At 58.1% G+C, this 15,816-nt stretch overlaps 1 protein-coding gene across 1 annotated transcript in view; it reads right to left on the minus strand.

Annotated features, from left to right (window-relative positions):
* The window catches only part of BRD4 (bromodomain containing 4), an 82,858-nt gene that overhangs the window by 2,693 nt on the left and 64,349 nt on the right, over positions 1-15,816 (minus strand). The window contains exons 11-17 of the mRNA XM_014734742.3: positions 15,331-15,626; positions 14,164-14,274; positions 4,606-4,658; positions 4,110-4,479; positions 2,967-3,557; positions 370-482; positions 108-270 (exon numbers count right to left, since the gene is read on the minus strand). Coding sequence (XP_014590228.2) covers positions 108-270; positions 370-482; positions 2,967-3,557; positions 4,110-4,479; positions 4,606-4,658; positions 14,164-14,274; positions 15,331-15,626 — 1,697 coding nt within the window. The remainder of the gene's footprint in view (positions 1-107; positions 271-369; positions 483-2,966; positions 3,558-4,109; positions 4,480-4,605; positions 4,659-14,163; positions 14,275-15,330; positions 15,627-15,816) is intronic.

Below are 15,816 nucleotides of genomic sequence, written 5' to 3' on the forward strand. Positions count from 1 at the left end.
CTAGGCCTCCCCACCCCGGCGGGGCATGGAAGACTGGCCCATGGAAGGTTCATGTTCAGTGCAAGCCTGGGGGCCTCAGCCCGGCTGGGGGCGAAGAGGACACTCACGTTGGGGCAGGTGGACTGGGGCCTTGATGCTCTCCGGGTGCTTGGGGGGCTCTGGCCGCAGCGAGGGGCTGAAGGTCTCACTGCGGATGATGGGCGAGTGGATCTTCTCATCCTTCACCACCACCAGGGGCTGGGGCTGGACCACAGATGCCGCGCGCAGCTCCTGGGATGGCATAGGTATGGTGGCCGGTGAGGTGGGTGGGCGGCCCTGGGCCTAGCCCATGCCTGGCCCTGGAGGCTGTGGCCCAGCCCTGCCCTTTACCTGCTTCTTAGGCTGGACATTTTGCTGGGGCGGCGACTGGTGGGTCAGGCTCTGGAACTGTGGCATCTGGGGGGAATGTATCATAAGCGGGGAGGGGGCTTCACGGAGGTGACCTAGGAGAGGGGACAAGGAACGTGTCAACAGGACTAGTGTGTAGGCTGTTGGCCTCGGGCCCGGTCACGGCCCCAAACCCGAGGGGAGCCCCACAGCAGCTGAGCTGCAGCACGCCAGGCCGTGAGCTCAGGGTGCAGCAGAGCTCTGTGGGACCATAGGCTCGCTCCTGTCATGTGGCGCCCCTGCGGGGCAGAATCACCAGGAAGCTTTCAGAGGTACAGATCCTGGCACGTTTGGTCCCAGGTGGGGTCTCGGCCTAAGCACTTTTAAAAGCTCTCCAGACAGTCATACAGCATGGCCTGGTTAAATACAGGGGATGTCAAAAAGCCCACAGGGCAGGAAGCCTCGGCCTGCCTTACTGGACAGCTGCTTCAGGCCTAGAGCCTGGTGCAAGGGCCCTTCCCACACAACTCGAGGGGGCCTAGGAGCCACACAAGGGGGAAGCCCGGAACTAGTCTGCACCACAGTGGAGCTGGTACAACAGGTCCCGGGCTCACGGCTCCCACAGGAAGTGGGCCAGCCGACCCACCTTCATCCAACCAAAGGCTGGGAAGACCCAGGCAGCCACAGGATCCAACCACCCAGCACAGGGCAGGAGCCCAGAAAGCCCCACTCTTGGCCCCAAGAAAGGCCCCTCAGGCCCAGGCAGCAGCATGAGGCACCCTCCTGCTTCAACCTGCCGCATCTTGGTGGGCTCATATGGGAGAAGCAGCACTCATCCACAAAAGAAAGCTGCCTCCCCACAGCACCTTTGCTCCTGGTTCTGCCTCGCGCCTTGTGCTCAACAACCTGACCTGGGCTCCGTGGGCCAGACCTCCCACCAACTTCCTCCAGGCTGCTTCCAGCTGCCGTCCAAGAGCACACAAACCCTTGGGCCCTTTGTGGACCCCGTGGCCAGAGATGACCATTTCCATGAGCCCAGAGTGACCCACAAAGCCCCTGCCTAGAGCCAGAACTCCTCACCCAGAACACAGCAAATCTGATTGGAGACGACATGGCGGCAAAGACCAGCCTATCTCTGCACCTTGGCCCCCAGCCTTGGTACTGGGTGGCCCCAAGTGAGACCTGCCAGTGATGTGTAGGCACAAGACTGCAATCACCTCTGGTCTGGGGTGGCTCTCTGAGGAAGATCTGGGCAATGGCAGGCTCTCAGGCCTATGAACTGTAGGATTTGCTGCCTGCTGGTGGCTTCATCCAGCACCTCAGGAGCAGTGCCTGAAAGCTGGCCAGGTGCTCAGGGATGCTCGCTGAGCTTCCTTGGGACTCGGACAACTTAGCCTTTGGCCCAAAGCCCCCAGCTGGACTCCAAACCACATGGCTCCCTGTGACCCATACCAGGCCACAGGAGGCTCAGGGGGAGGTGGGTTGGGGCACTCGCAGCACGGGTGGCCAGAGGGGACCTGGCCAGCCCCGACTGCTGGCTCTCCTGAAGGCATCTCATCACCTGCCCATCAGCACCCCCCAAGGAAAAGCCTGGCTTTGCCCAGGGACGGGAACATGCACAGCTGCTGGGATCAGCGTCAGTCTTTCCCAGGGACGGCAGCCAGCTGTTCTCAGCTCAGGGCTTGCAGCAATCCCCTTAGCCCCTGGTAGCTTTTGCTGGGTTGAGAACAGCCAGGGCCTAAAGTCAACGGCCTCGATGTTCAGTTTGCAGGTGGCATCTGTGGCCACCCCAAGCAGGCTGCACAGCCTACAGCGCCAAGTCCAGGAACCTCAACCCTGACCCTCGTACATCACTACACCATGAGGGATCGAGTAGAATGTTGCCCCACCAGGGTCAGTCAGGATGTTTTGGTCACAGACATGTGGGAAACAAGCACCCAGGAAGGGTGAGGGCACAGTCTGACCACGCTGTTGAGGGAAGAAGGGCAGCCAAGGTCAGCCTGGAGACGGGAGCAGGAGACGGGCAGTGGCCCCAGGACGGGCCCCAAGCTGCCTTTGAGCTTCAGCCCCATTCTCCTCAACATGGTCCTGGCTCTACCATGTGGACCTCATGATGCCAAGAGCAAAGCACCTATTCCTGAAAGTTCCCAGACCTGTCCCTGGCTCTGCCTGGACCTCACTACCCTGTTTGCTAAACTAGCTCCTGCTCATCGTCTGATCACCTCCTCCAGGAAGCCTGCCCTGACTCCCAGAGGTGGATTGGGTGCCTCCCCTGGGCTCCTGGCTTCCCCACCTAGCAGGATCATGATTCATTCTAACGCTCTTGACTGAGTTCCAAGCGAAGGGCCGGCAGGGGCCTTCTCCTCGGTCATCTCAGCTTGCAAACAAGACAAACGCCTGATAAAGACTGCATGAAGCACTAACGTCCCCTTTCAGTCACCTCTCTCCCATCAACCCACAGGCTTCAAGGCTCGGCTCTGAGCCGTCTCAGCCTGAAGCGCTTGCTGAACCGTCTGGCTGTTAGAGAACAAAACTCTGGGCCCAACCCCAGCAGTTCCAGAGCCTGGGGGGGTGGGGGGTGGGGTGTGAAGGGCACTTACCGGTTGAGTAGGGGTCTGACTTGTGGTGTCGGGGTGACGGGTGGTGCTGGATGACTTGCTGAGGCTTGGCTGGCTGCGGCGGGGGTGGCTGCTGGCCCGGGGGTGGATGGGGGGGCTGCTGGCCCGCGGGGGGTGGGGGCTGCTGGATGTGGGTGGGGAACTGCATGGGCTGCATGTGCACGGGTCGTGGCGGGGGCTGGTGCTGTGGAGGGGGTGGCGGCTGCGGCTGGGGTGGTGGTGGTGGCGGCTGCTGCTGCTGTAGCTGCTGCTGTACAGAGGGGTGGGGTGGGGGCGGCAGGGGGGGCGGGGGCTGAGACTGCACCTTCACGGAAGGGAGTAGCGGTGTGGGGGGCTGCACCTTCTGCAGCTGCTGCAGGTAGAGCTGCATCTGCATGGAGGTAAGGGGCGGGGCAGGTGGCTCTTCATCCTCCTGCAGCAGCACTTGGGGGGGCTGAGCCATGGGGGGCTGTGGGAGCAGGGGCGGCTGGGACAGGGCAGGAGACACAGCCGGGGGCCGGGCAGGCTTGGGGGGCAGGGCTGCGGCTCGGTTGCTGGGCCGTGAGGGCTGCTGGGGCAGCGCATTGTGCAAAGCTGGAAGGACACACAGCGTGGCAGTGAGGCTCTTGGCCCCACGGCCCCAGCCTGGCCTTTCTGCTCCACCCTGACCTACCAGTCTCCCTCCACCCAGCAACCTTTCCCTCCTCGGCTTCCCATGAACTCCAGAAAAACGACGGTTTCCAAGAAGGTCTACTGGATCGGGCCACTAGCCAGCGTCATCCTGCCCTGGCCTCTGCGCCCCCACTTCCCTCCCTCTCCTCTAGCTGCTCCCATTTTCACACTGGCCCTTCTGGTCTCACAACAGGTCTTCCCTGAATCCCCCAGGTATGTCCTCTCTGGGATGAGTGTGTCCCCCCCAACATCCCCCATCCCAGACTGGGCTCTGCAGAGGAGTCACACCTATTTTCATCTCACGTAATGACTAGCCCAGCAGAAGAACCGAGGATCTTCTGCATCAAAGCACTAACTCTCTGCAAAGCCTGTCCTAGGGCACCTTAGCCCTAAAAAGCCACTGACCCCCCCCCCCGCTAAAAACAACTGAGGTGGGCTTCCAAGGGCTACCCAGAGTGCTCAGCCCCAGCTCACCTGGAGGAGAGACCACCGAGTGCTGGTTGAGATGAGGCGGAGTGCTGTGCTCAGGTGGTGGGGGCAGGTGTGGGGGCAGGTCGGGCTGCGGCAGGTGCAGGATGGGCTGGGAGAAGTGGCCGATGGGGTCAAAGACGCTGCCTGGGAGCTGGGGCTCCAGGACAGGCACCTGGGCAGCAATGAAGGGTGGAGGTGAGGACTTCATCGTGGGGGCTGTCTGCTGTGGCATGGCGGGCGGGGGTGGCGGGGGTGGCGGCTGCTGCTGCTGCTGTGGAGGCGGAGGCGGTGGGGGCTGCTGAGGCGGCGGCAAGGGCTGCTGGGGAACGGGGGCCGGGGCCTGCTGCATCTGCTGATGGTGGTGGTGATGGTGCTGTGGACAGACAGATTGACATGAGGCAGACAGAACCCAGTCAGGCCAGACCTAGGGTCGCCCCAGGGCCCACAAAGGCAGGTGGCCACTGCTCACCTGATGGGGGACTCCCCTGAAACCACATACCTTCTTCTGCTCCCTCCCGGGATGCCCCTTCTTTTTTGTCTTCTGAGCCATCTCTGCAGAGGAAAAGAGAAGGTGGTGAGGCTCTGGGGAGAAGACTGTGCATTGGCCTTGGACGCAACGCAAGGAGAAAACACAGGATGAGTTCAGAAGGGCCACTGACAGTGAGAGGGCGGCCAGGTTCTGACCGTGATGTGAGTCAGTCACGGCGGAGGGAAAGACGTATGGGAACACCTACTCATCTGCCAGCTGCTTTTCTTAGTGGGGACCATGCCTGAAAAGCCACCCTGCAACCCCAAGTCCATCAGGGTGACACCGGTGCACTGGGAGCTGAGCTAGAGAGACCTTGCCCAATGTCTCCTCCTACTTGCTGGTCAGAGGCCACTATGGGGACCTGAGGGTCTGCACCCCAACCTGCTTTGTCTTGGAACAACTGTCATGCTCGAAATGATCAAGTCCATTTGACAGTGAGGCTCCAAGAAGTTAAGGGACTTGCCCCCAGTCACACAGCCAAAAAGCAGCCACATGGTGGCTCCAACTGCATGCCCTCTGAGGCTCACTCCTCATCCTCCTGGGGGAAGCAGAAATGTGCGAGCCGGGGTGAGAGACCAAGGGTGCCAGCTTGGGTCAAGTTCTGGCCACAGAGCCAGGGGACAAGTAAGGACAGTAATGACAAGTGGGAAGGCCACAGAGTGAGCAATTTAGGGGAGGGAGGGAAGGAAGGAAAGCAGCAGGCTAGCTGGCCACCCTCCTCAGGACGAGCAGGAGCAACACGGCGAGGCGCTCAATGCCACGGCCAGCAGAGGAGGAAGTTGCCTGTCAGCTTCCCTTTCCTCACAGGAGACCGGCCTCAGCGAAGTCCCTGTGTTGGGACACAGTGTGCTGCAGGGAGAAGTCAGTATGGGTCCTGGTTCCTCAGGGGCCAAAAGCTTGTTGCTGCTGCTGTGTGGACACGTCTGGAGTGTGCCTGCCTCTGCAAGAAGCACATAAGAGCCAGCATGCCCCCTCAGCCCCACTCCAGAGATTTATGCTAAGGAGCTTTTGCCAGCCGCATGACCCTCATCAAACACCATGGGTGCAAACCCCAGAGAAGGAGAGGAGGCCTGGCTAGCACTTGTGGGCTAGGAAACGATCAAGTCTCCAACCACCAGGTGGGAGGTGGGGCCCACGGGGCCTTTTGGATTCCTGTCAGAGAGGCATCTCATGGCTTTGCCTGGCACACCTGGAGATCCTTGCCAGGATGCCAGCTCTCTGCGGCTGGCGTCGGAGGACACGTGTGTTGCCCAAAGCAGGGCTAACTCGGCTCACAGCTGTTTCATGGAGGGCGGTGCTAAGCACTTGTGAGGTACACAGCCTCAGGGTGCAGCGCGCCACCAAAGTGGGATGAAAAGGAACCTTATGCCCTGTGAGAGCTCATCACTCCATGTAAGAGACAAGACAGCAACACAAACCTCAGCAGCTACAGACACACGTCCTCATACAAATGGCAGGAACGGGGGACACCTGGGACATGAGAACCATAGGTCCACTCCCAAACTTGGACACTACAGATGCCAGGATACAGGGCTCAGGACTCTGGGTCCAATACAAAACCTAGTGAGAGGGACTCTGCGGTGAGACATACAAAGGGGATAGTTTGGGTGATCTGTAGGATCAGGCCCATGGGGCAGCTGGCAGCTGTGGGTTGGGGAGGAGCACTGGACTAGGGAGGCTGAGGGCCAAGATGGTCAAAGGGGCCCTGCATGTGCTGACGGGAACAAGGCAGAGGCCATTGAGCCAAGGGAGTGGGAGAAAGGCTGGGGCGTCCCCCCAGGTTGAGCTCCTCTCCCAGCATGGATTCCAGCACCAAGAACTGTGGCTTGAGGGAGGCGGGGGCAGCTGCTCACATGCTGGGCATGCCTTTGGGGGCCTGGTGGTGCTGGTGGTGGTAGTTGCTGGTGAAGCTGGGGGCTGGTGGGCAAAGTCTGACCAGAAGACACTGTGTCATGGGAAGAAGGCTGCACAGGGCCAGAGCACCTGTCATCTGCAGCTGTGGGGGAAGCACTGTTTCTTTCACCATAAAGAGGTACAGGGGCTCCGAGCACGTGCTGTCTCCCTGCAGGCCACGAGCAGGAGATGACCACATGAGAACTTGTGGGGACCAAGCGCAAATGGGGCCCTGGGGGCTCCAGGGAGCAGACTCCGGCTGCTTTGGAAAGGTCACTGGCAGTATCCCAGGGCTCCATGGAAGTGCTGGGGGGCACGCCCAGAGTGGAAGAGGGTGGGAGGTGTACAGTAGAGCCCCACGACCAGAAGACTAAAGGGCCGGCCAATGGTGGGGACCAAGGGGTTCTGGAGCAGCCTGGGGCAGTTGCGTCTGGCTCCCGTAGCCTGAGCCTCGTGTCCGAGTTACTGGCAGGAAGACAAGACAGGAAGTGCACAACTTCACAACACACCAGCCCCAAGACACCCCCACACAAAACTCTCTAGAAAGGGTTACATGAAGATGGCCTCAAGTACTCTGTGATCTTTATTCCATGAAAATCTTGAACTCAACACAAATTTCATCTTTACATAGGATGGTAATTGTACAAAGAATTAAAACGTTTTTGTAAAATCTGATTAAAACACTGATTCCTCCCACACCCCCCGCCCCCCCAACTCAAAGGAAGGAGACAGGATGGAGGGTAAGGGCAGGGCAGAGGCACAGAGCCCCTCAACTGAACTGACTTAGGGAGCCTCAGTGCCAGGGGATGCCTGGGCCTCCCATCCCTCCTACAGCAGCCCCTCAGGCCCAGCAGCCTGGCTGGTATGTCAAGGCCCGACTGGCGTCTCCCACTGCCCGCATGCAGGAGGCTGCCCATAAGGAGTGGGCACTGCTCTCTCTGCTCTGTTCCGGGGGCACCAGGCACAGGTGACAGTTCGCATCTAAAGATGTTGTTCTCTGCCAGGGGGAAGCCCCACAGACAAGGACTGGATCCAGGGATGAGGGGGCAAGGACCATGCTGGAGAGCTGGCCTGTGGCTACAGCCTGTGTGCATGTGTGTGGGACGTCACACAGGCCGACACTGTGGGAACCCAGGCCGCCATTTGTTCTAAGACGGCAGACTCTTCCCAGAAAGACAATGCCAGCAGCCTCTCAACTGTCCTGTGGGAATCTCTGGGCATGAAGCCCCCTGGCCCCAGCCAGACTCGAGCTGCACCAGGAACAAACACATCAGGCACAGGCCAAAGGGCAGCTCAAAATAGTCTGGCAAATGGAGCTAGACTGGAAGTCGACCAGCCAGAGAATTAGGGAGCAGCCTAGGAACTGCCAAGCATCATGTAGGCCCTGGAGGCTCTGGGGAGGCTGGCACCCAAGGCCAAGGCCGATCGGGGGCAGTCACAGCAGCTTGGACCTAAGATCCGAAGGAGCTGGGCAGGAGAGCCAGGTTTCCGCACAGGCAGTAGCTAGTGCCCAAGGGCCTGAGGGTGGTGAACTGCACCTCCTCAAGCCTGCTTCCAGCTCCAGGAGAAGGCAGGCTCCAAGATGCCAGGAGATGGCCAGGCCTTAAAGAAGTACACACAAACTACACTTCAGAAAAAAAGCTCCCTGAAACGCAAATGCTGTTCCTTAAGGGGCTTTTCATGTCAGGCAGCTTTCTGCTGAGATGCTAGATTCATGACCAAAAAAGGGCCGATGTTTATTTTTAGAGCGAAAAAGCCTATTTAGTGCCTCTGAGAGGGCTTAGATGCTGCGCCCTGGCCTGCCCCACCCCAGCGACTGGATCATTTGATGAAGACTAGGAGAGTATTCATGCTGGCAACGCCCCTCAGAGATGTGCCTGGAGCAGGCCCCAAGAGCTCTGACAGCCACCCCATTGACTGGGTCTGGCACTGCGGGTCTGGAGAGCCCTTTCTCACCCCTGACCCCACTGGAGGCAGGGATGATGGGTTGGAGGGCCAGGTCAGGTGACTACACGCCAGCCCCTGCCTCCTGCAGCCTGCTTCTCATCACCTGGGAGGGACTGGGAGGTACTCTCCCTACGTGACTTTAGGAGCAGAGGCCAAAGAAGTTGGGAAAATGCCCAACAGGCAACAATGGGAACAATGAAAACGGAAGGAAGACTCCAGGGAGCTGAGTCAGTTGTGGCTGGTGACAGCCTCTAGCTGCTGGAGCCTCACAGGGCACCAGAGAGAAGGCGTGCAAAGGGATAGCCCCGCTGAGCCTTCGAGTCCAGCTGGCCTCAACTCTAAAGCCTGCTCCTCACTTGGGAAAGTTCTAGACGTGAATGTTCTTCCTTAGGCTGAATGAGATCTTTCCTGGGCTAACGTCATTCCAAGGTCCAGGAGGGAAGCAGTTAGGATCCAGAACCCCAGAAAAAGAGGGAGGGATGAAGAGAGAACACACACTGTGATGCAGCCTTGCACACGGAGCAGCACCACACGTATGCGTGTGTAGGGGACTGTCATCACTTGCCACCAGGGAGGCTGGGTGGGACAGCCAGGCAGTCTTTACACAGGACGCAGCCTTCCCGGAGGCGGGACTAGGCGTGTACTCTGGACATGACTAATCCACCCCGGGGACAGGCCCAGGGCTCTGAGGAATTCCATAACTCGATGGAGTCCTGTCCCTTTCACAGAAGAAAATGGACTTAAGCTATAGCTTGCTGGGAAGGAATCTGGAACTGAAGACCGTTTTATTAAGAGTCCGTGTCCAATGATTAGGCAGGACCTACATAGAGGGAGAGAGAAACCAGTGTGAGAGAAATGGTGTGGAATGTACCGTTCAAGTCACAAGAACAGAAGAACTGCAGACTGAGCCAGCCTCTTGTGCCCCACGTGCTGACAGGCACGAGAGAACAGCGCCTGAGACTAGAACCCTGCGCCCTGCCTGGCCAGACCTGGACGGGGACAGACCCACCTTCCCCTCAGAAGGGCCACGGATCCAGCACACGCGGACGTCTCCAAAACCGGCCTGGGGCCTGTGTGTGCTTCTAGACGAACGACTGCTTCCAGGAACGAGCTCCGTGTGCGCCCTCAGTTCGCGCACGCTGGTGCTTCCTTTACTGGTCTTCGAGCCAGTGATGCCCCTGCCTGTCCTACTCGCCGTCACCCCTGCAGTTCAGCCCAGTGTGCCGCGCCCTCAGGTGCCCAGGACTGAGTTTATCCCCCCCACTCCGTCTGCCTTCTGCCCTTGTCCGTCTCAGGGAGGTGATGCTGGCCCTTCATCAGAGCCTGGGTAGAGGTAAGGAAAGCCCCCACAAGAAAGGGTCTCTGGAGTATAGCACTCCCACTAACGGCTTGGTCTCTGCATTCCTACAAACCCCAAGAAACAAAAAACAAATGACAAAAAGAGAAATCAGTTACACACACTGTTAAGAAAGGAAAAAAATTTAAAAAAACAGACTGAGGAGGAAAGTCATCCTTTCTTTTTCCAGGGAATCGAATGCGGTCCCCCTTGAGTGAGGAGGGGCGAGGAGCTGGTTCCCACCCACACAGCAGAGCAGACGCCTCAGCTCGAGCAACGGATGGAACCAACGCTGCACTCCCATAGTCTGCAAGCACACGCATGGGAAAAACCCGCCCATCCCATTCAGGGCACATTCCACAAGGCGCGCCCTCCGTAACGCCCCAGAATAACTCCAGCTGTGACCCATGCGTGTGTGGGTATGTGAGGGGTCACCTGGGGGTACAGGGAGATGGCCACAGCTCTGTCCTCCAGGTCTCTTCCTTCCCCGACCCCTGCAGGGCCTTCCCCCTTTCCTGAGAGCAAGCCTCACACCCTTGGAGCAGGCAGCAGCAGGCCCCAAGATGGGACCTGAACTGAGTCCCTCAAAGGCCCTGGGGGTCGGAAGCCGAGGCTGGTTGTCTGGGAAGAACACCCCACGGCCTCTGTCTGCACTTTCCAGATCAAATCTTTCCAAAACATCAAGCATTCCTTTTTCCCCCGGAGCTACTAAGAAACACCCACATGCTCCAATCCTGGGAAAAGGAAACCAGGAGACTAAAATAGCTGGAGTGTGCTCCCACTGCAAATATGAGACCAGGTCTAAGTCCAAGAGAATCACCCCATACCTCCTGGAACCCCTGTCCCAGCCCAGGTAGCTGGGGGCAGGGGGTGCTCCTGAGATGAACACGAGCTTTATGTCTACCACTGTCCAACAACCTGTAACATCTGGGAAGAGCTAGATAGCAGCAATGTGATGAGGTGAAAGCTGGACAGAAGTCTTGGGACATCCCTGGTCCCACAAGCAAGGCAGACGTGATCCTAGCACTGGGGACAGGGAGGCCACAGCTCTACCCACAGCCCACCTGACATGGCAGTGGAAAGGGGAAACCAGGGCACCAGCCTCTGTCTGCCTAGCCGAGGTTGACAGACGCCTTAAGGGCGGTGGGAGGGTGGCACTTGTACCCTGCCCCTCCTAATACTGAGCCCTCAAGTAGATCTAGACTTTAGCCAGAAAGGAAGATCAGCAACAGACCACACCCCAAGTAATACCTGGGTACAGAGGATGTGGTGGGATTGGCCAAACAGTGCTGCTGCTCCTAGCAGGCGGGTACACACGACATAAGGCCTGGGACCCAACGGGGAAAGAGTCTGTGGGTACACGGCCTTCCTGAACTGCAGCCTGGCCACAAGGACCAGCCTGTGGCCCGAGCAGGGGTCCACATACCTCCCCTTCTAGCCCAGTTTAGTGCCTCTGTGCCATTTCTTTTGGTGATTCATGTCTCGGGGCCACGTGGGCAGAACTGACCCTTAGTACAAATAACAAAAATAGCCCCTTTCAGGAATTCCGGCTCCAATCCAAATGGAAACACAAGAACATGGAGGGCAAAACAATTAAGCCCCAAAAGTCCAAGGGAAATACCTTCAGTGCCCCCCACCCTTCCTCATCCCTCCAAGGCAGAATCGCCTATAACTGGACACAGACACCAGGGCCGCCTGGCTCCCCGGACCCAGCATGAGCAGATGTGGAGGAGGCGCCCAGGAAGCTAGTGCAGTTTCCTGTTCAGGATGGGGTGATGGATGGCCATCACACTCAGTGGTGCAGGAGCACAGGCTCCTGCCTTGAGACCCAGAGAGCACAAACTCACAGAGTGGGTCCCTCCCCAGAGCAGAAGCACCCAGCTGGCCCATGACAGAGCTCTCCAGTGCACACAGACGGTGAAGGAAAAGCCAGGACCACTAAGACAAAAGGGAGTCTCACAAAACTCAAGGTGGAGAGGGCGCTTGGGAAGAGGGAGGAGCTGGAGGCAGCCGAGCGAGCCGCCAAGGCCAGAGAGCTGGAGCCTGGGAGCCTGCAGGCCAGCAACTCCAAGACTGTAAATCTCACCCTCCTTCCTGCCAGGACAGCTGTTCCCAGGACTCTCAGATTACTCGTTGCACAATCTTTCCACTTTCTTTAAAAGAGGGAAAAAAATGTGAAAAAATAAAGAAAAAAATCACAGCAGCAGCAGAGAGCTGGAAATGCTGTCATGGCTGCTCCAGAGCAGGCGAGATGCAGGGCACTGAGGAGGCCATGAGCATTCCTGCCTGGCACAAATGCACCCTGGAGAGGAGCCTGGGGGCCAGTGACAAAGGACAAAGTCACAGACTCACAATCAGGACATGAGGACATGATGGTCACAGCCCCAAAGAGCCACAGCAGTGCCCCCTTGGCCATGCTGTATTTTAATAGTCAAGTCCCCTGCCAATTTCAGCCTGTGGGGTTTTCTTTCAGTCGCTCAGATCCTTAGCAGAAAAGGCTACAAAACCCCTAGCAGAAGCAGCCTGCTAGAAAATGCAGGAGGTGCAAGACCCCAGTGCACAGGTAAACCCAAGGCGCAGCTAGCACCAAAAAGGAGAAGTCAGCAGCCAGCAGGGATGCTCACTGGGCAGGAGAACACAGCCACTCACCCTGCTGAGGGCGGTGGGCCCTGCCCTTCCTGGGCAGGCAGGGGCGCGGTGCCCTCTGCTGGCTGATGGATAAAAAAGCCAAGGGGGAGTGGTGGTTAGGAAGAAAGAAAAAAGAGCAAAGGATGGTGAAGAGGCCTCCATCCAGGGGCTGGCCGGGTGACACCGCACATTCCACTTCTTGGCGGCCTGGGGTTTGCCGGTTTGGATCCTGGGTGTGGACAGGGCACCGCATGGCTTGGCAGGCGTCCCATGTATAAAGTAGAGGAAAATGGGCATGGATGTTAGCTCAGGGCCAGTCTTCCTGAGCAAAAAGAGGAGGATTGGCAGTAGTTAGCTCAGGACTAATCTTCCTCCCCCCCCCAAAAAAAAGAAAAAAAGAGGCCTCCATCCAGCAAACTGCCCACAGCAGCCTCTCTGTCCACACCAGAAACTCAACAGATGCAGAACACAGCTTAATGAACTTCATCTCATTGCAAACGAGGTAGTCCAGAGCATTGGGAGTTCTGGAGAAGCCCTACCCACTCCAAGACGAGCCCACTCTCACCGGGGAAGCCTGGTGCCCTCATTGTAAAAGGGAAGAGGAACAGAGACAAGGCCTGAGGCCCCTGGACTGAGGCAGCTGAGCCTACATGAGGACCTGTGTGAGCACATGCCATGGAGCAGCATCTCTTCCAGCTGCTCTAAGTGATCCTCAAACTTCCACAGTATCACCAGGTCACACTATTTACAGGAACTGATTAAGTGGAACTTATCGTTTATGTCCAGTTAGAATAAAATATGAGACACAGGACAGGTCCATGAAAGAACATGCCAGAGTCTCTGCTGCCCACACACACACCTCCCACTGTGGATATGCAAGGGGGCAGCCTGCCTGCAGTGGCACGCCTGAGGCCTGGGGCGACCTCTTGGCAGTCTGCAGACAGTCTGCTCGGCTGATGGAAGGAGACCTGCCCAGGGGCCATCCTACTCCTCGAGACACAAATGTCAGCTCCACCTCACAGCAAGGGCTTGTGGTCAGGCTTTTTTCCTAGCCTCTCCTCTGGGTCAGTGTGAGCATCTGTTCCCCTGAGAACGATCAGGAAAACGCACATCTGGAGGAAAGGCCCTGCTCCCCACCACTGTGCAGCTCCCAGAATCTCCACCTGCCCCCACATTCCAAGCTAAAGCTGCTGCCCAGGTGGGTAATGGGCTCTGCCAGGGCACGGGGGTCAAATATGCAGGCCCATGGAGCATGGAGAGAAGAGACTATTAGAGGCACAGGACACGCATGTCCAAGTGCATGCAGAGTTAGGGGCAGCCAACACAACAGTGAGCACACTCTGGGGAGAGTGGCAGTGCCCTGAGCCCGGGGGGCCTCAGGGCCAAGAGCAGGCTGCTCCACACCTGCCGAAGCATATCACCTAGAAAGGCCGCACGGCACGCGACTGGGATGCAGGAAGACTGTGGGGCTGGAGAGGGTCACGCTAAGATCCATGCCACCACCCTTGGCCACTCATCCTACCCCCAGACAAGGGCGGGGAAAGGCTGCAGGGCTACCCACCACCACAGTTAGAGGATTAACATGATGGTGGGGTAGACGGACAGATGGAGGGCTCAGCAAGTTCTTATGACTGCCATCTCCAGTCTCTAGCAGCCTGGACACAGGACTAAGCAGTGCCGAGCACAGGCAGGAGTGTAACAAGATGCTAAGGAAGATGCCTAACCTGTTTCAGAGTCTTCGCTATCAGAGGAGCTGGACTCGCTGGTGCTCTCAGACTCCGAGGACGAGAAGCCCTTCATCTTGGAGGAGCCGGCAATCACGTCAACTTTCTCGGCTACAATAAAGCAACAGGGACTGCATCAGGCAGGACCCGACCCAGAACGCTTATGTTAGCCACAGGCAAACCCCAACTGCCGGGAGGAAGGGCCAGTGGGGAGTCAGTCTACGCCCCGTGAGTCACAGGGCTGCTCCGAACAGCCAGCTGCAATTGTCCCAGACCCAACGGGGCCACATTTCCCAGCAGTAAGGTGCTTAGCTTACTGCACAACAGCCAAAAACCCGGCTCATGCTGGAATTTCAAGGCCCCTCCAATCTTTCAGATCCTCTGCAGGGTTCATCAAGGATTAAGAGACCAGGCAGAATGGAATTCCCTAACACAAAGAACTACTGGGCTTGGACTCTCTCAGTAACTTTTCTGGCAGTGGGTGAAGAGGACCCAAAGGGGACAGGACAGCCAGAGAAAAAGTAAGACAAGGAAAGAGCCCCAGGCCCCCAGGAGCCATTATGGGCTGGGACAAAGGCTGTGAGCCACACTCTGATGTGGATCCTGTGTCCTCCTGGTCTTAAGGCAGAAGCTAGAAGCCAAGACAAGGTGTTTATAACACGGAAGGGCTGCTTGGAAGACTGTCACAAAAAGAGGACTACATGGAGCTGGTGAAGGACAGCATGTAGGTGCAGTGCCCACCTAAGGCCCTTCTTCCTGGCCTCACCCCCCAGAGGCCCCAAAGAGGCAGGGATGGCTTTGGGGCAGGACTCCACCACAGGCAGCTAAGGATGAAAGCTGCTGCTGCTTAGAGCAAGACTCAGGACACCAAGGTGCAGGTGGGGCCCCAGACGGCCATCAGCCAGAGTGGTTGAGAAAGGAACCGACAGCCCAGGATTGAGTGTGATGTCACAACCCTCCAGAGGTTTCTATGTCTAGGAGACAGGCTTTATGACTAGAAAAGAGCCCACAGATGGGGACAGCTGAGCCTGGAAGGCAAACTTCTGAGGGTGCCCAGGGAGGCCTTCACTAAGGGAAAGGCAGGAGGAACTGCTCCATCCACCTGTCCAGCAAACCCCCTCAGCTGGAACTGGGAACACCCTACCCCGCCCAAGAGCCCAAGGGCACCTTGAGGTTTCCTTTTCTTCCGTAAACAGGAGGTGACATAGCGCTCCAGTTCCCGCAGGGTAGATGGCTTCAGGGTCTCGAAGTCGATCTCGATCTCATCGGGGTTGGAGTTTTTGAGCGAGGGCTCCCGTGACTGGATAATGTGCACCACGCGGCCCAGCTTCTCGCCGGGGAGCTTGTTGATGTCCAGGCTGAGCTGCCGCTTCTCCTCATACGACATGGGCTTGCACTTCTCCTCCTCCTCCGACTCGTACGCAGGAGGAGGCTTGCTCTTTGTGGGTGCCGGCTCCTTCTTGCTATGAAGGGACAAGGCAGACAACATCAGGAACCCGGAGGCCCATCCCCCATGTGCAGCTTGGGGGGCTTCCACAGTCCACCTGGCTAGTCTTCAGAGGAAACTGGGGACACTGGCAACGCCATCCCAGGGGCATTGCTGTGGCCTGTCCTCACTGCGTGTACCACACTACCTGCTATCCTCCCTCCCGC

The sequence above is a fragment of the Equus caballus genome, chromosome 21, assembly GCF_041296265.1.
Source record: "Equus caballus isolate H_3958 breed thoroughbred chromosome 21, TB-T2T, whole genome shotgun sequence".
NCBI classification, from domain to species: domain Eukaryota; kingdom Metazoa; phylum Chordata; class Mammalia; order Perissodactyla; family Equidae; genus Equus; species Equus caballus.